Here is a 22183-nt window from a genome sequence, read left to right as displayed (position 1 = left end):
CTAAATTTGTAAAAGAAGGAAGAAAATAAAGTCAGTAATGGTAATTTCCATGACAGGGATGTTTTCCTTGAGTGTTCTTCTGTTCTTGGTTAAATTACTTGAGATACTCCTTTTTCATCTGATAAAGTATTAATGAATGAATGAATGAATGAATGAGTAAATGTGTAAGTAGGGTCAACAAAGTTGAGAAGAAGTGCATGACATTTAAATTCGCTATGACTAATAGCCAATGTTTGGGTCATTTTATTGCTATTTTACATAAAACATAGTTAAAAATAAGTATCAAGTCTAATAAGTTCAACAACACAGCAATACAGAATCAAAATTCTGTTTGACTTCTGGATTGTAGAAGTGCAGCTCCTGTAGAAAGCAGGTGCCTTACAGGCATTAGTGGGAAATTCGAGGGAGCCCCCTGCAAATACAAAGTTTTCAGCTGTGGACATGAAGGATAGCCTAGGGCAAAGGGGATTTGTGGGAAGGTTCAGGTTCAGATAATGCTTGCTTTGGTATCCTTTCGTAGATCTTTGCTGAGGCTCTTTCATCCTCTTTAATAATCATTCCATGATCAATCCTAGATAGTGATAGTGTGATTTTTAAAAAATGGGACAATTACGTCTGTGGTTTATTCTTCAAATCACAGGTGGGAGCAAACCTTAAAATTTGTTAATTTTCAGGGTTCTAAAACAGTGCTGTCCAATAGAATTTTCTGTGATGATGAAAATGTTCTATATTTGTGCTGTTCAGTATGGTAGCCAGTAAGCCACATGTGGTTTTTGAGCACTTGAGCTGTGGCTAGTGTGACTGGAGAATTGCGTGTTTTAACTTACATTTAAATAGCGACATGGTTTATTGGACAGTGCAGTTCTAGAATCTATACTTTGAGGGTGTGAGATTACTCTCACAAAGCAGCTCATATTGCTCAAATGAACATTTATCAATTGATTACCTTGTTTTAAATAGACATTAGATTTTTAGGATGAAGTGGATGTGGTTTTGCTTTATAAAGACAATATAATAAAATTCTTAATATATGAATGAGCTGCTCTTAGCTAAATCAGAATCTGCATTACAGAATTTCCATTTACTTGCAACTTTTTCACACTTTAATGAAAATGAAGTATTTGGACTAGCCTAAGATTATGTTAGTGCCTTACTAACTGAAATTTCCTGAAATGCAAACAAATTATGAAATTTTGGGTCAATTTTAGGCACCAAAGCTTCTGAATTGAATTCATGTGATGCTAGAGAGGGTAAAGGATTTAGATGAGTGAAGAGTTTAACTGGATTGAGTAAAGTATTTGTGGCAGGGAGGATTGTTGGGAATGGGATTAAGTTAGGTGTGGGTTGAGGTGAACAAGACGAGATGGAACTAACTGGGTTCAATATGGAACATCATTATAAAAGGAAGTTTCTCTTTCTTTTACCACCTCCCAACTTACTTTTTAGTTTTCTTCTAGCCTTAAGGTCTGGGTATTTGTAGGAACTGGAAGTAAGAGTAGACCCATGGTCTGGAAATGCTGTGTGCCCACTGTAGGCCATTGGCTTCCTTGTGGAGTTCTTGATAGAAATGAAGATGTTTCCTCAAAGCAGACTTTTGCCTAAGGAGACAACCCCACCCAAAATCCCAATACTGATTAAACATCCTGGAAATGGTCCTTAGAAGCTAGTAGAAGAACTTTGGATTTTAGTGATCAATAAGACTTGGGACTACTGATCTTGCATTTTAGTGTGCATCTTGCATCATACTCTGTTCATTTAGATACATATGAGGTTTTTAGTATCATGAGCTTCCTACTGGGAAAGTAAAAGGAAAGGCATAATTCTCAGTTCTTAAACTTGTATTGCTGGAAGGGACTCCCTTATTTTAGAGGGAAAAACGGGCCAGAGAAATTAAAGTATCTGAGCCAGTATCACAGTGAAGAGGAAATATAGGCAATTGGCATTAAATTCCAACCCTGGAGTGAAGCTCTACTCACACATCCCTTTACTGCTCGGTTTTCTGTTTTCAGCTGTTTGCAGGAAGCCTTACAAAACTGCTCAACTGCCCCTCAGATGACCTGTCAGTTTTCTTTTTGTGAAAAATTGGAACTCCAATAGCTTGCTTTTGGTCTCAATACTTACGAATCCAGCCCTACTGCTATGACATGTGGAATATGTAATTTTGAAATTGAATCAAGATTTCACCAAAGATCCATTTTGTACTTCACACAACAGATGAGGCAAGTCCAAGAGAGGAACAACTCAAGGTTAGGTGGGAAACCTTGAAATAGAATACTGGCTGCCTTCTCTCTCTGGTCTCCTAAAGAGCATTAGGTTATATGCAGCTTAGAGAGTTGATTAAAACCGTATTACCCAAGAGATCCTATTATCAGAAAGACGCACTGAGCATTACTACTGTGTGAGAGTAAAGGGGGCAATGCCACTGGCCCCTGATGACTGGTTCTGTGCCTTTTCTCCTGACGAGGCCCTTGTGAGATCTGGTTTGGGTCTCTCTCGCCAGCCTCCTCTGGAGGTATTCTTTGTGCCTTGTTCACTTCCTTCCAGCCACGCCGACTTCCTTTGATGCTTCTAACATGCCAGTCTCATTCCTTTCTTTGGCTCTTTGCACTTCTGGTTTACCTGCTGAAATATTTTTCTCCTCGATGATTATGTGGCTAAGTCCATGTCATACAGATTTCACCTGATATATCTGAGAGGTCTTGCCCTGGCCAACCAATCTAAACTAAGGCTCCTGCAATCCTATCAGAGGTTTAAATTTTTTTCTGTATAGCATTTATTGCCAGCTAAATTATAAATAGATTTGCTTAGGGTATGTTGCCAACCCGCCGCCCCCTCCCCTAGCAGGTAAATGGCATGGTAGAAGAGACAGCTCTTCCTAACTCCTGAATTCCCAGTATCCAAAGCAGTGTCTCTGTTCCCAATAAATACTTCTTGAGAAAGGCAGGTGGTTCCGACTCGGGGGAGAGGGGAGTGTTTTCGATCTGGTCCTGGCACTGCCCCTAACTCACCCTCTGGCCCTGATCAAGATCCTTCCTGCTTTTGGGCCTTGTTTTTCTCATCTGTAAACCAGAGGCTGGGATCATCTCTGAACTCCCAGCTTCAATACAAGTTGTGTAAGCCCTGAAGAAATTCTGACATGGTAGTGAAAGACTCTGTCTTCTAGTTCTTTCAAACTGCTCAGGAGGGTGGGAAAACTTCACTTGCCCGAGGGCGGTGCCAGCACCAGCACCCGGCAGCGAAGCCCGTGAACAACCCCCGGACGTAACTGCTGCCCACGCACCCAGTACCTGGCTCGTTCGTGGGTTTCTTTCATGGCTTTCTCCAGAGCCAGCCTTGCTGCTTCCTCTTCCTTTTGCCTCCTCTCCTCCGCCGCCAGCCGAGCCTTCTCCTCTGCCTCCTGCTGCCGCCGTTGGTACTCTAGCCGCTCTTCTTCAGCCATTTCCACCAGGCGCCTGTGTTCCTCGGCCAGCTTCATTTCCAGTTCCTGCTGCCTTTGCTGCTCTGCCTCTGCCGAATAGAAAAGGGGCTGGTCTCAGCAGGGGTCTCTCTTGGGGAACACAGTTCTCGGACCCACCTCCAGCCTGTGGTTCCCCGGGATTCCCCAGAAGTGCGGCAGCTTACCCTCCAGCAGCCTGCCAGGTCCTCTGGGGCTTCCCTGAGGGTGAACTGACTGAGAGTACACAATCAAACCTACTATGTGCAGTACACTGTGCAAGGCACACAAAGCCTTGGGGGAGAATTTTCCAGAGCCTAGTGGTCTCCTGAGGTGGTATGCAGATGGGTTGAGGAGTGGGGATCCGGTCAGGGTCTGGAGAAACTTGGTGCTTATTCAGCTGGACTGTCCAGTCCAAAATGTGCCAGATGCAGAAGTTTCTTTCCCTTCTCAAAAGTGAGGCTGTAGAGATTGCCCACATCAGCACCTGAAAGGCTGCCCTGAAGCTATCCAGAGGTTTGAGTGTTTCCATCTGCTGGGGAAGGAAGCTGGGAGCTGGGCTCTCTCTAATTCAGGCAGCTCCTGAGCAGCATGCAAAGGGCAATGGGAAGGGCTGAGTCTCTGTTCAGGGGGTTCCTGAGTTCAGAGCAGGAGCCAAGAGTCATTTCCACAAATGAGTTTTTTTTTTTTTTTTAAATCTATCTCAACTCACTATAGTCACACATTTATTTCAGTTATCTTGGAAAGAAAATAGCTCATACATTTACAGTGCTTCACACACTCAGCCGGGATAGGCGCAGCTCCTGGGAGGTGCAATGAACACCCGAAGTGGGAGAAAGATGCTTCTGCCCAGAGGGACAGGGGGGCAGAGCGCTCCAGAACCCCCTCACCAGCTCGCGCGGCTTCCTCCTGCTGCTGCTTCCTCTGCAGCGCTTGCAGCCTCCTCTGGAACTCTTCCTGCTGCTGCCGGGCCCTCTCCTGGGCCGCCTGCAGCTGGAGCCACTGCTCTCTCTCCTCCTCCTGCCGCTGCCGCTCCTCCTCTTGTTTCTGTGTCCTCAAGCTGAGAAAACACAAGATGATCAGGGAAATGGCAGGAAAAACGGGCATCCTCGGCGCTGCAGGCCACGTGGAACATCCCCCTCAGAGGAGACAAGGTTTTCCCCAGGGGAAGCGAAGGCCAGAACACCTGGAGCGGGCCTGGAACTAGAAGCCCGGCTGTTTCAGCACCGCTCCGTGCTCTGGGGTGAGGGCCTTCAGTTCCCAGAACTTCCTTTCCCACTTTCATAACACGGATTTTAAAACTCCCATCTCACAGGGTTGCTATGAAGATTGAACGGAGTCCGGAGTCAAGGCCCATGAACAGGTCTCGTGTAAAGCAGACAATGTGGGCAGAGCTCAACAAATGTTTTCTTGACTGAATCGCAGAGCCCTGCCTGGAAGGCCCCGTGGACCTACAGTAACCCCTAACGACCAACACGCATATTTTCTCTGGTCCAGGTTATTCCTCGTCTAGCTGAGGATTGAGCAAAATGAGACATGCTGCTTTACTTCGGGGCATGAGCTGCAGAACCAACTTCAACCCTTAACATGGCCTTTTCCTTCTGCTTCCTAACGCGGCCATGGCCTCGGGCTGCGGCTGGACCCACCGGATCTCCTCTGCGCGGCGGCGCTGCTCCAGCTCCTCCTCCATCTTCTCTGCCCTCTCCAGCTGCTCCTGCCGGAGTCGCCTCTGCTCCTCCTGCTCCCTTCTCTTCCTCTCCACCTCCAGCCGTCTCATCTCGGCCCTTTCTGCTCGCTGCCTGTCCCAGAGAGCTTTCTCCTGCTCCCTCTTGGCCAGGAGAGCCTAAGGAACCAGAGAGTTCTTAATGCAAGGACTACGGGGAGCTTGTTTCAGCAGCGAGCCCCCCCCCCCCCCCCCCCCCCCCCCCCCCCCCGCTTGCCCCAGATGAGGTTGTCTCCGTTCTGAGATGGAATCATTAAGTTGTGTCCACACTCTGACCTCAGCTGCATACACTGCTGCCACCAGCGTGGGCTCTGGGACCAGACTGACCTGGGTGCAAGTCTCTCTCTTGCTTGCTTCAAGATTTGGAGACCACAGCTTCATTTCTTTGATACCATCTTTCTCTTGGGGCCATGATTGGGATTAACTGGATAGTGAAAGTGTCAACATCATGTTTGGCCCAGAATGTTTGTATGTCTAGCCTTCTCACCCCCAGCTGCACAATAGAATCACCTGAGGAGGTTTGAAAAATTACGTGAGACCAAGGCCCCACCCAATTCAATGAAATGATCATATTTAGGGTTTTAAAGAGCGTCTCTGATGAAGCCAGGGCTGAGTACCCCGGATTCTAGATAAAGGCTATTCACCAGGGGCAGTCTTAGGTATAGATGGGTCAGACTCACGTTTCATTCCAGACAAACCCACTTTTTCCATGAAAGGTTCTTTTTTCTCCCTGCTGCCCCTTTGTCAGAAATATGCCCATGAGGGGAAGCTCGAAAGGCAACTCTTCCATGTGTATCCAACTTGGGGTGAAACTTCCTCGCTTTTTAGCCTTTGCAGAGGCAGCATGGAGCGACGGGTTGACAAAAAAAATCTAAGAAATTCTGATAGTCCAGCAGGCCCAGAAAAGTTCTGCACACAGTTTGAAATTTCCATCTGCTGTGTAGAGCGGAATTCTGTAACCTAGGCAGCTGGGAGGACTAAGACCTATAAAGCAAACATCTTTCTGAAATCCTTTTTGGAAGACCATGGGCCATAAAATAAATACATAATAATTTAAAATAGTGACAAGAGTTCTGATTTTGGAGTCAAAGGACCTGGGTTTAAGCCTTGGCTCTACCACTCAATGGTTGTATAATCCTGGCAACAGACTTTTAGCTCCTGCAAGCCTCAGTTTCTAGGTCTGTAAAGTGGAACTAATCATACCTAAAAGTGTGGCTGTAAAGATCAAATGAGATTCAGCAGAGTTGTACCATATGCATGTAACGTAGGCAAGTGTAACCACAGGGGTTCAACTGGGTGTTTTTGTAGAGTTTAAAGAAACTTTTTTGGGGGTATAATATTTTTAAATGCAGTTCAGCACTTTCACCTCAGTGGAAGGAATAGCTGAGGAAAAATTGGCTATTTTGGTCTTATTGAGAGATGTACCTGGAAGGTATTACTTTTGGTTAATTGCAGGGATTTTCAAGGGTAATTTTCCTTATACTCACTTAGTTTTTCTCTTAAATACTTGACATTGGAATCAAGGCCCCTGGAACGAAGTGGCTCTGACATGCAGAAGCACCCTGTAAAGGCAGGTGTGTGGGAGCCGCCTGTGGGCCAGCTGTGGGCCCTGAAAAGCATTCTAGAAAGGAGGTATCTCCATCGCCTTTGGAGGCAAGCAAGGCATGAGCTTCAGGCCAAGTCAAGAATATGTGCTGGGCTCTGATGTCCTGAACCCACCTTTCCTTGTAACTGTGAGGCCTGTGCCCCTTACAGATGGCTCCTGTGCCAACTTCCTGCTCTTTAAGGCGGGGGTACATGCCCTGGAAGTTGGGGAGCCTCAGAATGCATCATTGCAGAGGGCCTTTGCCACCCTATGACTTTGACCAGGTCTGGCTTCTTCAGAAAGTCAGTAGGCACCAAAGCCTAATAAGGAAACCATTCTGCAGTCGAGCCGTTTCTGTAACGGCAGTAGAATGTGGGCAGTTTCCCCACCTCTCCGTTGCACCAGTGAGGACAGAAGTCCCTCTGGCCAGAGCGACATTGGGTCCTACCTTCGGAGGATCCCCGTGGCTTCTGTCTTCTTCCGATTCCGTGTTTCCTGTGACAGTCACAGTCGGGGTGGGCGGTGATCTTCCGTCTATTGAAACCTGGCTCTCCTGAGCATCAGCTCTGGGAGAAAGCCACGGCTCCTCTGCATCAAAGCCCGAAGGAAGGAGACCTCTGTCTGGGGTGCCTTCTTCTGTTCCCTGGGCGTCGGAGACATCAGGCCCCCTCAGCTCCGCTGCTGTTTCCCGGCTCCTTTCCTTCTGTGCCATTTTCCTTTTGACGCCTGACTGTTTTCCTTTGGGAACTAGCTCTGGTTTCTTTTTAGCCTTTGGGGCCTTTGACTTTCCTGGGTGAGAAGAGTCAGGGACAGAGGTGTGGCTAAGTAAACATGATCTCTATGCATCCTTTTCAGTAACTTTGTTTTATATATAAAACAAATATATATACAAAAATATATATATAAAACACACACACACACACACACTGAGAGGCCAGATTATTATGACCACCTGACGTTTGTAGGCAAATTAGCTATAATTTCACGCTGAAGTTGCTAGAGGGCCAGATCATTACAAACGTCTGAATAGCACAATATACCTAAGTATTGTTGCTGATCAAGTTCATCCTATCATGTTGATGGCGTATCCCAATGGAGATGGCTTCTTCCAACAAGACAATGCGCCATGCCACGGTGCTTGTATTGTGCAGTAGTGGTTTCAAGAACATGAGGGAGGCTTTACCTTGCTTAGGTGGCCCCCACAATCACCAGATCTCAATCCAATTGAGCATTTGTGGGACGAAGTTAAAAGAGCCATCAGGCAGCTGGTTCCACAACCATCAAATCTCACAGAACTGGACAGTGCTATTCATCAGGCATGGTGTCAGATTCCTCGCATCACCTTTCAATATCTCGTGGAGTCAATGCCAAGAAGAATCGCCGCAGTATTGAAGGCAAAAGGTGGCCCAACGAAGTATTGATGGGGTGGTCATAATAATCTGGCCAGTCATAATAATCTGGCCACTCAGTGTATATATACTAATATTTAATATGGAACGCTTCACAAATTTGCATGTCATCCTTGTGCAGGGGCCATGCTAATCTTCTCTGTATCGTTCCAATTTTAGTATATGTGCTGCCGAAGAGAGCACAAAAGAGCATATATATATATATATATATATATATATATATATATATTTTTTTTTTTTTTTTCTTCAGAGAGGAGGGGAAAGGGAGAGAGATAGAAACATCAATGATAAGAGAGAATCGTTGATTGGCTGTCTCCTGCATGCTCCACTGGGGATGGAGCCCACAACCTGGGCATGTGCTCTGACTGAGAATCGAACCATGGCCTCCTGGTTCATGGGTCAATGCTCAACCACTGAGCCACACCAACCAAGCCTCCAGCAACTTTTTCACGCCAGTGTGCAATGGAATCTCATAGGATGCAGATTCCTGATTCCCACTCCTAGAGTCTGATTTGGTAGGAATCTGCATTCTAACAACCACGCCAAGTGTTTTAAGAAGGGTAGTACACAGGCTACCCTTTGAGACACTGCCTTATTCTACTTGGATCAACTGTAATACAGCAATCTTGCTACTATAAATGTTCTGTTTTACCCTGACCAATGGTGGGGGCAAGACCTCCAGAGGGGAGGCCTGTGGACACAGCTGGGTGGTCACGCCCCCAGAGGCTGGCTTGAGGTGGCAGCTTTGTAACCTGGCAAAGCTTAAGCCTTCCTGGCTCCAAGGACTCTTCCTCAGTTCACCTCTGGGGCTCACAAGTATTTCCTTCTTCCAGTTCTGCCACTGCCATCCAAGCCATGGGCTACAACAACATGGACTCAGCAAGACTTTAAAAAAGCAAATCTTGAAAATAAATCTGGCCCAGGAGACTATTTAATGCCACCCTTTCTTATATCCTTTGATTTGTTTGGAGGGCATTCTGAATCAGGTGGCCAGAGAAGAACAGGAGCAGTTTTATATATATATATATATATATATATATATATATATATATATATATATATATATATATATATATATAAAAGTCTTTGGAAGCACAGGAATGTGAATTCCTTGTAAGAAAAATGGTTGCTGGGGTCACTCTGAGCTGGTTGCATCCGTTCCCTTCTCAGATGCTCTCCCTGCCCACTTCTCAGATGATGATTTAGTTATTAGGTCATGAGGCCGAGGTCATGGCATGTGTTTGGAATCAAATGGCAGGGTCAGGCCCTGGGTTGACCATGATACTGTTGGATCTGTTTGATCTTATGCCAGTCACCCAAACTCTCTGAGCTTCAACTACTACATGATGTAATAGTAGTTGTTCTATATGTGAATAATGTAGAATAGTATATAATATTTTTATCAAGATGTGGGGGTGGTACGATATCATGTATGCAGAGCTCCTAATACAGTGGGTACTCAGAAAAGAGGTGCTCATATTGTTATCATTCTCTCTCTCAGTGATCACAGGTCTCTAGGCAAGGCCAGTTTCCTCTGCCCCTGTCTACTGAGACATTGACATGACAACACCGTCGTAGCCGTGGTGGTCTAGGAGACTCAGAACAGAATTTGTTCCATAGGATCCACACTGATTATCAATGACAACTCCCAGCCCCCAGCACAGTCGCTTACCAACAACAGTCTTCGTTTCTATGTGGACCTTTCCTTCTCTGTCCCCATTGGGCACCTTAGACTTGTCTGCCTTAGTTCTTTTCTTTCTCTTGACATTGTCAATCGACTCCATCTCCTCCTGAAGGTGAACATGTAAGGAAATGGACTATGATTCAGGGACCATGATACATGTAGGAAAAGGGGGGGGGGGGAATCAAAGGGAGATTATGTTGAACAAGATGGAATGGCTTTGAATGGAATGCGTGTGGGTTCCAGATGAAGCAGAAGAGCAGGTCTTGGAGAGTGTGGAGCCTAAGGTTCGGCCTTTGATTTTCAACTACGAGGTATAATTTCACAGGAGAAAAGAGGAATAGAGTGTATTTTATGATCTGCCCCCTTTTTTTGATGCTAAATCATGGTCTACAGAGCAGGATCAAAGTGAAGCAGTTTTCACCTTTGATAGATGGCTGTTGCCACGATTACTGGCTAAGTGGTTTAAATCAAAGCCAGCTTTATTCACTGCTGCATCATTTGCTCACTTTCAGGAAGCCTTAAACTTTCCCTGTAGGCTGGAACAACATGGAGGTTCCTTCTAAGAGAGGATGGCAGAGCAGGGTCATAGCTACCCACTCAGTACCTATGATATGGTGACATAATAAGAAATAATACATTTGGCCTTCCGTCCTCAGTCCATGGCACAAAGCTCCTAAATCCTGTAATTTCTGGAGCATAAAGGGAGTATGTTTTGTTATTCATACCAGGCTCCTTTCAACAACACCTGAGATTATGTTAATGACGAGACTTTTGGAAAGTCCCTAAGCGGGGGGGGGGGGGGGGGGGGGGGGGGGGACTGGTTGCCAAGGGAAGCAACCAGGTGATTAGAGGGTTGGACCTTTTAGCCCCACACCCCCAACCACAGAGGGGAGAGAAGGGCTGGAGTTTGAGTTAATCGCCCTTCGCCAATGATGTAATCCACCACGTCTGTGTAATGAAGCCTCCATGAAAATCCAAACCAAAGGAGTTCAGAGAGCTGCTGGGTTGTGGACACATCCACATGCTTGGCGGGGTGACAGACCCCAAACTCCACGGGGAAGAAGCTCCTGCAGTTGGGACCATTCTGGACTTTGCCCTATGCATTTCTTCATCTGGCTATTCACTTGTGTCCTTTATCATAAGCTTTGTAATAAATCAGTAATAGCAAAAGTAAAGGTTTCCCTGAGTTTTGTGAGCCATTCTAGCACATTATCAAACCTTTGGGACTGGAGGGTGAGAATCCCCTATCTAAAGCTTGTTGGTCAGAAGCATAGGCAACCACCTGAGACTTGTGATTGACATCTGAAGTGGGGCAGTCTGTGGGACTGAGCCCTGAGTGTGCTGGGCCTGGACGAACTCCGGGTACTTACTGTCAGAATTGAAGCGTAGGACACCCCGTTGGTGTCCTCGAGAGCTGGAGAATTGGTTGTTGTGAGGAGAACCCCCACGCATTTGGTGTCAGAGGTGGTGTAAGCGAAGGAAAATGGAAGTTTCCTTTTAGTACCTTTGTAGGAATTAGAAACAGGCACCCTGTCCTTCAGGGGGATGCAGCCCAGTGCCGGGGGGCAGGACATGGTGAGCAGGCCAAAGACTGGATTTCAGCTCCAATTCGCTGGCTTTGTCAGGTGCCTTTCTATAGTAAGCAATCTACACAGTGATGGTGGGAGCCCTGCTGGGAGCATGAGCCAGGTGGGGCTTTTTGACCAAGCTCCTAGGTCTTTACACTCACACGACTGATGCTGGCTGGTGTTTGCTGCTTGGACAATCTTGGTTTCGTCTTCCCTTCTTTTTTCTTTGGAAGAAGAGGTGTGTCGACAGGACCCAACCTCCCTGGGGACTCAGGCCCAGGTTCTGCGAGTCTTCTGTGCAGATGGAATATGTCATCATCTTTGCCCCTTTGAAAAAAGCAAACCAACAGGACCAAACTAAAGAGAAAACTCTAGCGGACAAGGAAGAGAGAATGTGAACATTGACTGAGCACTTGTTCTCTGTCATTTCACATACCTGACCATTTCACACACCTGGCCATTTCACACACCTGGCCATTTCACACACCTGGCCATTTCACATACCTGGCCATTTCACACACCTGGCCATTTCACACACCTGGCCATTTCTCACACCTGGCCATTTCTCACACTTGGTGGGCATTTCATACACTTGGCCATTTCACACACTTGTGGGCATTTCACACACCCGGCCATTTCACACACTTGTGGCCATTTCACACACTTGTGGGCATTTCACACACTTGGTGGGCATTTCATACACTTGACCATTTCACACACTCAACCATTTCACATACCTGGCCATTTCACACACTCAACTATTTCACATATCTGGCCATTTCACACACCTGGCCATTTCACACACCTGGCCATTTCACATACTCAACCATTTCACACACCTGGCCAACTTGACCTTTCACACACCTGGCCATTTCACACACTTGGTGGGCATTTCACACACTTAGCCTGAATAAGGAAGATGAGAAAATTTGGCCTTCCCTTTTGGGATTGTCTCAGGCTCAATTCTAAAACTTAGGTAGCAGGGAAAATAGTTTGCCTCTTTGGGATTGCATGTTTACACCCTCAGTTGAATGACATCGGATTATCTAACTGAAATTTCTTCTACCAAAGGCATAGCTGAAAAATAAGGTGACCTTTAAGAAAGATCGCATAAGAAGATGCAACTACCCATCCATTCCTGCATGCCCTTGGAATTCTAATCTTGGTCAAATTCAGCCACCAAAAGGTCAAGTGCTGTGTTAGTTTGAGCCCCAATAGAATTGTTGTCACCGACAGTGTGCCTTGTGGACAACTGACTTATTTTCTCTGGGTGAAAAGGTCATTAGAAACAGCCATATGGATTTCAGGAACGGCGCAGCTATAGCTGTGTGCTGTGTGCCAGGCCTGGTTCTGGGCACTTTCTTTTTTAGGTACATCAGTATTGTATTTATTGTGCTGTGCTAGCACAGGGCCTTACTATAGAAACTTCAGAAATATTTGTCCAATGAGGTAAATGGAATTTTCCTGTAAATATATGAGTCTTTAAATCACTCAATGTCACTCTATAAAAACCCACAGAGGTATCCTTTAGAATTTAGGTCTGGGAAAACATTTATTTTCCCCGAGGAACAGGTATGCTGTAAAGGAGAACCGCAAACCTGACCGTGTTGCTTTTTTCCCTTCCACATTCAATAATCTCTGTATCAAGCCTGAAAGTCTGCTCTTTAATCACACTGTCTATAATGACTTTTGTGGAGTGTTGGTGTTCTTTTTTCCTTTCCTCCTGATTAAACAATTTTTTTGTTCTCTCTCTCTGGTATTTTTCTGAATTAAGAAAAATAAACAAGCCCGGCCAGTGAGGGTCAGTGGTTAAGTGTCAACCTATGAACCAGGAGGTCACGGTTCGATTCCAGGTCAGGGCACATGCCCAGGGTTGCAGGCACCATCCCCAGTGTGGGGCGTGCAGGAGGCAGCCAATCCATGATTCTCTCTCATCATTGCTGTTTCTATCTCTCTCTCCCTCTCCCTTCCTCTCTGAAATCCATAAAATATATGTTAAAAACAAAATAAAAGCAGAGAAGTCCACGTCATTCCAACTTTGAACACTTACGCCTTTGGGACAGTGTCTACCTCAGGCCTCTGGATGCTTTCAGCCCAGGAAGCACTGAGAGGGTCCAGGGTCGCACTCCTGGGCTCTGGGTCTGTGAAAACAGAGAGCATCCTTCCTCAGCAAAGGACAACAGTCAGTGGTCCCCAACATGGGAAAATGTCTACCTGGTAAGCAGTCAAAAGCATGCAAATTAGAACAGTGAGAGAAGCTGTACCCAGGAAATTAGCAAATACTGCAGAAATCAGTGCTGGCACATGACATTAAAATTAATAAGACCCTTTGGGAAAGTATGTATCAAGAACCAGAGAAATGTCTGGTCTTTGATTGGGGATCTCACTCCTGGGTATTTATCATAAGGAGATAATTCAAAGGAAGAAATAGCCTTTTGTACCAACTTATTTATTACAACTTTATTATTAATAGTAAAAAATTAAAAACAGCTCAACAATGGGGATTAGGGAAGTAATTTATGATGCATTAATTTGACGTTTAAAATTATGGTTGTGGGGAGAACCAAGATGGCGGCATAGGTTAACGCCGGAGTTTGCTGCCTTGAACAACTACTTCAAAAGTGAAACCAAAAGACGGAATGGACATCACCCAGAACCACAGGAATGCTGGCTGAGTGGAAGTCCTACAACTAGGAGGAAAGAGAAACGCATACGGACACTCAGAGGAGGCGCAGTGCTGAAGTCAAATTCTGAGGTGCGGAGTGCGAGGAGCGGGCTGGCGGCAGAGGTCGCGGTTGGCGTTTTCAATCGGGAGGGAGTCGCAGACTCTGAGCTCCAGATACAGGCGAGCCTTTAGGGACCCAGACTCAAACGGGAGAAGCGGGACTGTCTGGCTTCGGTCAGAGCGAGTGCAGCTTTCTTTCCGAGGTTTGCAGGACTCAGAGAGGCAGAGCCCCTGGGGACAGGACTGAGAGCAGCCATAACTGCTCTCTCCGGCCCACCCTGTTGATCCTGTGCGACCCGCCCCGCCCAAGCCCTGCACAGAGGCATTTGCCGGATAGCCTCAGGCAAAGGCTAGATTAGCACCTCCCTAGAGGACAGAAGTTCTCTCACTGCAGACACAGCTGATTCTCACAGCCACTTGGCCTGGAGGTCAAACCCTCCCTGGTATTAGCTACAACAATCAAGGCTTAACTACAAGACTGTGCACAAAGACCACTAGGGGGTGCACCAAGAAAGCATAACAAAATGTGGAGACAAAGAAACAGGACAAAATTGTCAATGGAAGATATAGAGTTCAGAACCACACTTTTAAGGTCTCTCAAGAACTGTTTAGAAGCCGCCGATAAACTTAATGAGATCTACAAGAAAACTAATGAGACCCTCGATGTTATGATGGGGAACCAACTAGAAATTAAGCATACATGGACTGAAATAACGAATATTATAGACTCCCGACAGCAGACCAGAGGAGCGCAAGAATCAAGTCAATGATTTGAAATGCGAGGAAGCAAAAAACACCCAACCGGAGGGGCAGAATGAAAAAAGAATCCAAAAATGCGAGGATAGTGTAAGGAGCCTCTGGGACAGCTTCAAGCGTACCAACATCAGAATTATAGGGGTGCCAGAAGATGAGAGAGAGCAAGATATTGAAAACCTATTTGAAGAAATAATGACAGAAAACTTCCCCCACCTGGTGAAAGAAATGGACTTACAGGTCCAAGAAGCGCGGAGAACCCCAAACAAAAGGAATCCAAAGAGGACCACACCAAGACACATCATAATTAAAATGCCAAGAGCAAAAGACAAAGAGAGAATCTTAAAAGCAGCAAGAGAAAGAAAGTCAGTTACCTACAAGGGAGTACCCATACGACTGTCAGCTGATTTCTCAACAGAAACTTTGCAGGCCAGAAGGGAGTGGCAAGAAATATTCAAAGTGATGAATACCAAGAACCTACAACCAAGATTACTTTATCCAGCAAAGCTATCATTCAGAATTGAAGGTCAGATAAAGAGCTTCACAGATAAGAAAAAGCTAAAGGAGTTCATCACCACCAAACCAGGATTATATGAAATGCTGAAAGGTATCCTTTAAGAAGAGGAAGAGGAAGAGGAAGAAAAAGGTAAAGATACAAATTATGAACAACAAATATGCATCTATCAACAAGTGAATCTAAGAATCAAGTGAATAAATAATCTGATGAACAGAATGAACTGGTGATTATAATAGAATCAGGGACATAGAAAGGGAATGGACTGACTATTCTTGGGGGGGAAAGGGGTGTGGGAGATGCGGGAAGAGACTGGACAAAAATCGTGCACCTATGGATGAGGACAGTGGGTGGGGAGTGAGGGCAGAGGGTGGGGCGGGAACTGGGAGGAGGGGAGTTATGGGGGGAAAAAAGAGGAACAAATGTAATAATCTGAACAATAAAGATTTAATTAAAAAAGAAAGATTAACAAAAAATAAAAATAAAAATAAAATTATGGTTGTAAGATAAGTGAGCAGTATGGAAGATATTATACAATGACAATATAAACTATAGTATGTTAGAATTATGTAAAATATGTATGTAGATGAATAAGGTCTGGAGGAGAAAATAGAAAAAAATAGACTGGAAGGTTTATGTGTACTTATATTTTTCTTAAAACCCTGTGTGGTGATAACATTAAAAAGAAAATTGATTAAAAAACACAGAAATGTTGTTGTAGGAGGAAGGCTCATGCAGTTCACACAGTTGGTACTCTTCGCTGGGGACGCCAAAGACCATACTGTGTAGCTCTTTTAAAATGAGAAGAATCTCTAGATTAAGACTTCATATTGGACTATCAGCTAGCTTTTATTTTAGTTACTATAAACAATTTTTAAATGATGGAAGATACAGGTTATTGCAAAAATTTGGAAAACACAAAAAAGCATAAAGAAGAACACCCCCTCCCCCATAGACACATAATTATTAGAATGACTAAAATGAAAAAGACCGACTACACAAGAGTTGACAAGGACACGGAGGAACTGGAATTCTCATACACTGCTGGCTGGAATGTAAAATGGTACAACCACTTAGGAAAATAGTTTGACAGTTTCTTAAGAAATTAAATATTAGCCCTAGCTGGTTTGGCTCAGTGGATAGAGTGTCGGCCTCTGGACTGAAGGGTTCCAGGTTCGATTCTGGCCAAGGGCACATGCCCGGGTTGTGGGCTCGATCCCCAGTAGGGGGCGTGCAGGAGGCAGCCAATCAATGATTCTCACTTATCATTGATGTTTCTATCTCTCTCTCCCTCTTCCTTCCTCTGAAATCAATAAAGAAATATATTTTTTAAAAAAAGAAGTGAAATATTATATATCATGCCATCTACCCATTATACTTTCAGGTATTTTATCCAACAGAAATGAAAGCCTATGTTGATACAAAGACTTGTACACAAATGTGCATAGTAATAATTCATTTGCAATAATTGAAAACTTGAAACAGCCCATATGTCCATCAACAGGGGAATGATGAACAAACTGGTGTGTATATACAATGCAATACTCCTCCGCAGTAAGAAGGATGAAGTAGTGATACACTCAACAACATGGATGGATCTCAAAAGAACTATGTAGTGGAAGAAACCAGACAAAAAAGAGTACATATGGTATGATTCCATTTGCATAAAATTCTAGAAAAGTAAATGAATCTATAGTGACAGAAAGAAGATCAGTGATTGTCTGGGGATGAGGGAGGCTGGAAGGGGTGGGCATGAGGAAATGTTTGGGAGTGATAAATGTTTTATCTCGATTGTGGTGGGTGGTTTCATGGGTGTATAGATATATCAACACTTATATAGTAAGTCTCAAAAGTTCTCCTCACGAGAAAAAAAATTGTTAACTATATGAGCTGATGTATGCTAACTAAACTTATTGTGATAATCACTTTGCAATCTATACATATATCAAATCATTATGTTATTCACCTTAAACTAATACAGTGTTGTAAGTCTATATCCTCATAAAACTGGGAAAAACTCAAAATCATAGCTATGCTTAATGTTTCAATGACAGACAATTTTGTAATTATACAAAATTAAAATCTAAGAAAAAGCAAAGTTGACTGCATTAAAATCTTTAAAAAAAAACTTTATTGTTGTGTTACATATGTCTCCCTTTCCCCCCATTGTGCATTAAGATCTTTGCAGGAGCCCTAACTGGTTTGGCTCAGTGGATAGAGCGTCGGTCTGCGGACCGAAAGGTCACAGGTTCGATTCCGGCCAAGGGCATGTACCTTGGTTACAGGCACATCCCCAGTAGGAGGTGTGCAGAAGGCAGCTGATGGATGTTTCTCGCTCATCGATGTTTCTAACTATCTCTTTCCCTTCCTCTCTGTAAAAAATCAATAAAATATATTTAAAAAAAAAGATCTTTGCAGGAAAAAAATAAATCGTAATATTGAACACAACAAAACCTATCTAATTGTACAATTTAAATAGGTCCCATTTATATATGTTAATCGTCCCTGAATAACGCCGCTAAAAGCCTAACAAAATATATATTAATACAATAAAGTGCTTAAAACAGTGCTGGCACCTGGTAAATAACAACAACAAATACCTCACCCATAATCACTCTGCCCTGATACAACTGCTGCCAAGAATTTGGCATGTTTACTTTCACGTACAAATACGAATTATACACTAACATTTTAATAGAATTGATAAATAGTGTACTTCTATGTTATTATACTTTCCTGTATCATAAGTATTCTTAAAAATGATTTTAATAGCAGCACAGCATTTCATCATATGGATGTACTATAAATGACTAAAACCAAACATGTCACCTTTGAAATACTTACTACCTGCCAGCATTGTGTTAGGTGCTGGGAATATAGTGGTGAGTAGGACGGACACACACCCTGGCCTCAGGGAGCTTAAGGTCTGGTGGGGAAGATGGATGTTAACAGCAAACAAAACAAAACTAAAACGAAAAATCTTTTTGAAGGTCGGACTCTAATATTCAATCCCCGTATTTTTCTCATTCTCTTTGAGCAATAGATGCTTGCACGAATTAGTTTATTTCTTCTCAATTTTATTTAAAGGTATTATAATTTAATGAAAGATTTGAAAAGAAAAAGTCACCCTGCCAGCATCAGTCTCTTAATAATACAGTTAATCTATCTTTCCGTGTTCAGTTGTTGTCCCGGTGCCCCCCACCCCAGAGCCTCTTTCCAACTTGGGCTTCCTTCTGCCATTCCCACACATTAAGGGTGGCGTATACACCAACCTGCAGGCTTTGGGGTGGGGACAAAACTGAATGCACAAGGTCGCATTCACTGAGGACACTGAGAAGTTGACTGAAGTGGAATCTTGGAATTTGTCTTGAGTAGCATGTAACATTAACAGAGCATGAGAGCTGATTATAGTATTTCGTGATAAGGGGAATTCTGTGAGGGTGTCTTTCGTTAGCATGGCTGGCTCAGAAAAAGCTGTGTCATTGGACAGCCACTGCTCCCCACCGCTATTCTGAACAGGGCACGACAGGACCAGCAGAGGGCGCGTTTGTATTGACCAAGAGCTGAGGTTCTGCACCGGTGTCATCTCACCATTTTGATTAGAATCGAAACCCTGTCCGTTTTGGGATGGGAACCATAGCAAGGTGATTTTTTTTCTCTCTCTAATAAAATAACCTGATATTTAGGAAGTACTGAAATAACCAAGGCAGTATTTTGAGTTACATTTACAACTTTTCACTGTATTAAAAAAATCTGTAAAATATTTTAAGAATGCAGAGTATAAAAAAAATACTGTATCATGATTACCCATGTTCTCAGCACCTAACTTTGTGAAATCTTAACATTTTGCCATATTTGATCCACATTTTCCCCAAAGAAATAAATAGTCCAAGACTTCATTCGAGCATATACAATGTCACTTCCCTCGCTCTCCCCCCCAGAGTTAACCATTCTCTTAAACTTGGTACTTACCAGTTGACAGGGTTCAAAACATGCTATTCCAAAATATGTCACCTTGGCGTATTGAATAGTCTAAGCTGAAGGACCCTGAGAAACAGCGGGTACAGAAAGGACTCGCACCTCCCTGTTCTCCCTGAAGCAGGTCAGGTGAGGGGCCCTCTCTTTAGGAACGGAGCATCCTGGTCCCTGGAGACAGCCCTTTCTTTCCCCACTGTTTTAAATGCCACTTTGCCATATGTGAGTGCATCCCCCCGCCCCCCCCCCCCCGATTCTCTATACTCTTCTGTCTGTCTCTAAGCAATGTCATTTAGCTTTAAAGTAAATTTTAATATTTTGTTGAGCAAACTCTTCCACTTTGCTCTTCTTCAAAATCATATTGGCATTTTTGACTCCTCTTTATGACTTTCGGGATCAACTTACCATGTTCCACCAAAAACCCTATTGGGGCATTTTTAAAAGTTGGAATTGAGCCCCGCCAATTTGTGTGGCTCAGTGGATGAGCATCGACCTATGAACCAGGAGGTCATGGTTTGGTTCCCGGTCAGGGCACATGCCCAGATTGCAGACTCAATCCTCAGTGTGGGGCGTGCAGGAGGCAGCCGATCAATTAATTTCTCTCATCATTGATGTTTCTATCTCTTTTTCCCTCTCCCTTCCTCTCTGAAATCACACTGGGGATCGAGCCCGCAATCCAGGCATGTGCCCTTGGCTGGAATCGAACCTGGGACCCTTCAGCTCACAGGCCGAGGCTCTACTCACTGAGCCAAACTGGCTAGGGCAATAAAAAATATTTTAAAAAATTGGAATTGCATTGAATTTATGGATTAATTTAGGGAGAACTGTCATCTTTATGATAGTGAATCTTCCTATCTATGAACATTATATACAGCATTATATAGAAAATTGTATGTATTCAGGTCTATTTTTATTTAATTTAATACAATTTTATCATTTCTTCATGAAACTGACATGCCCTTTTTTAGGTTTATTGCTATATATATATAGCAATATATATATATATAGCATTATATTTAAAAATTACATTTTTCCTGCCTTCCTACATAAACTGAACCACTGGATAACTAAACAGTAGAAGAGGGAAGTTTCTTTTTGTAAGAGTTTCCCAAATAATAAGTGAAGAAAGAATGATAGAATTTCACCATCACTATTTTGCAACCTCTCATGGATGAAAGGATAAGTAATGGTTGGCATCATGAAGAGACAAGCAAATATTAAGTGTCCCGATGGAAGAACACACGCCCTCCATGAAGTGGACTTGCCAAAAGGAAAAACCAAACCTGTCTGTGATCAAGTCTCTAGACTCTAGATCTAAGTACGAACTTAAAGGAAATACAGAAGACAGAGGAACCTGTGAAACTACACCATGAGGATGCAGCCAGCAACATCTAAATTGAGAGAAACTCTACAGAACAAGTGACTCCATTTCCTAAAAATAAACTAAAAGGGAGGCAGGCATGGAGGGGAACCTATCAATTAAGTAAGACTTAAAGGTCATATAACCCATTGCAATGAGTTCTAAAACAACTGTAACAATTGTGAAACAATTAGAACACTGAAAAAACTGATTGAATATTCAAATACATTAAAGAATAATTCTAATTCTTAGATGCAATAGTGATATTGCTATGGTTATGTCAAAAGAGTCTTTTCTTATCTTTTAGAGATACATACTCAAGTATATGGTAAAAGGATATGAGCCTGGAATTTGCTTAGAAATAACATGGAAAGGAGGAATGAGTTGGGGATGTAAGTGAACAATATTGGCCAGGAGATGGGGACTTGGGATTCATTGTACTGTTCTATTCACCTTTGTGTATGTTTGGGGTTTTCCCATAACAATTATTTCAAAATTGCATTATAAATCATGCTTTATGTTTTAAAACAACCTTTTCCCACCAATGACTTTTATTTATTGATCTACATTTAGTAATCTTGCTGAATTTTGGGGTCTTTTAATGGTTTGTCTTTTAATAGCTTATCTCCGTAGAGGCCCTCGGATTTTCCATGTAAGTAATACTATTGGGAATAATGACAGTGTTATTTCCTTCTTTTCATCCTTTTCCTTTCCCTTTCCCTCCTGTGCTGGTACAGTGTTGAAATAGAAACAATGAGCGAGGGCATCCTTATCCTAGTCCTGCTTCTAAAGAGAATACTTCTAAAGTTCGACCATTGAAGTGTGATGTTTACTGCAAGTTTTTGGTAAATAATTTTTTTTACCTCTTGATGTGAATTACATAAACATGTTTTCAAATGTCAGATCATCTTTTCTGAATTCCTGGGATAAATGAATTCAGTCATTATATCTATATACCTATATGTTTATCTATTTTTATCTATCTATCTAGATAGATCTAAAGATTTCATTGGCTAATATTTTATAGGAGTTTTACATCTTTGATCATAAGTGAAATTGGTCTATAAATTTCCTTTTTTATATTGTTCTTGTTTGGTTTTGAATAATTTGGTGTCAAAATAGAAGTGAGCTTTACTTCCTGGAAGGTGAAGAGAATTTTCAGGGTCAAGGGCAATAGCTGTGTCCTGAGGTTCTCATCCTGGGCTGATGGAGCGAGCCAGAGACATTCTATTTGTTTTTTAAAAAGTATATTTTTATTGATTTCAGAAAGGAAGGGAGAGAGAGGTAGAAACATCAATGATGAGAGAGGATCATTGATGCCCCCTACTGGGTATTGAGCCCATAACCTGGGCATGTGCCCTTGACCAGAATTGAACCTGGGGCCCTTCAGTCTGCAGGCGGACACTCTATCCACTGAGCCAAATCAGCTACGGCCAGAAACATTCTTAAGGAGG

The 22183-nt window shown here is 43.4% G+C and overlaps 1 protein-coding gene across 1 annotated transcript in view; it reads right to left on the bottom strand.

Annotated features, from left to right (window-relative positions):
* The window catches only part of KIAA2012, a 97317-nt gene that overhangs the window by 1512 nt on the left and 73622 nt on the right, over nucleotides 1-22183 (bottom strand). Inside the window, exons 11-18 of the mRNA XM_081095353.1 lie at nucleotides 13453-13543; nucleotides 11564-11729; nucleotides 9823-9940; nucleotides 7190-7530; nucleotides 5080-5276; nucleotides 4324-4493; nucleotides 3288-3507; nucleotides 1440-1598 (exon numbers count right to left, since the gene is read on the bottom strand). Coding sequence (XP_080951479.1) covers nucleotides 1460-1598; nucleotides 3288-3507; nucleotides 4324-4493; nucleotides 5080-5276; nucleotides 7190-7530; nucleotides 9823-9940; nucleotides 11564-11729; nucleotides 13453-13543 — 1442 coding nt within the window. The 3' untranslated portion in view covers nucleotides 1440-1459. The remainder of the gene's footprint in view (nucleotides 1-1439; nucleotides 1599-3287; nucleotides 3508-4323; nucleotides 4494-5079; nucleotides 5277-7189; nucleotides 7531-9822; nucleotides 9941-11563; nucleotides 11730-13452; nucleotides 13544-22183) is intronic.

The sequence above is a fragment of the Myotis nattereri genome (assembly GCF_964212035.1).
Source record: "Myotis nattereri genome assembly, chromosome: 7".
In the NCBI taxonomy this organism is placed as follows: Eukaryota; Metazoa; Chordata; class Mammalia; order Chiroptera; family Vespertilionidae; genus Myotis; species Myotis nattereri.
Note: the sequence above shows the minus strand (reverse complement) of the source record. Positions and strands in the feature narration are given on the sequence as shown.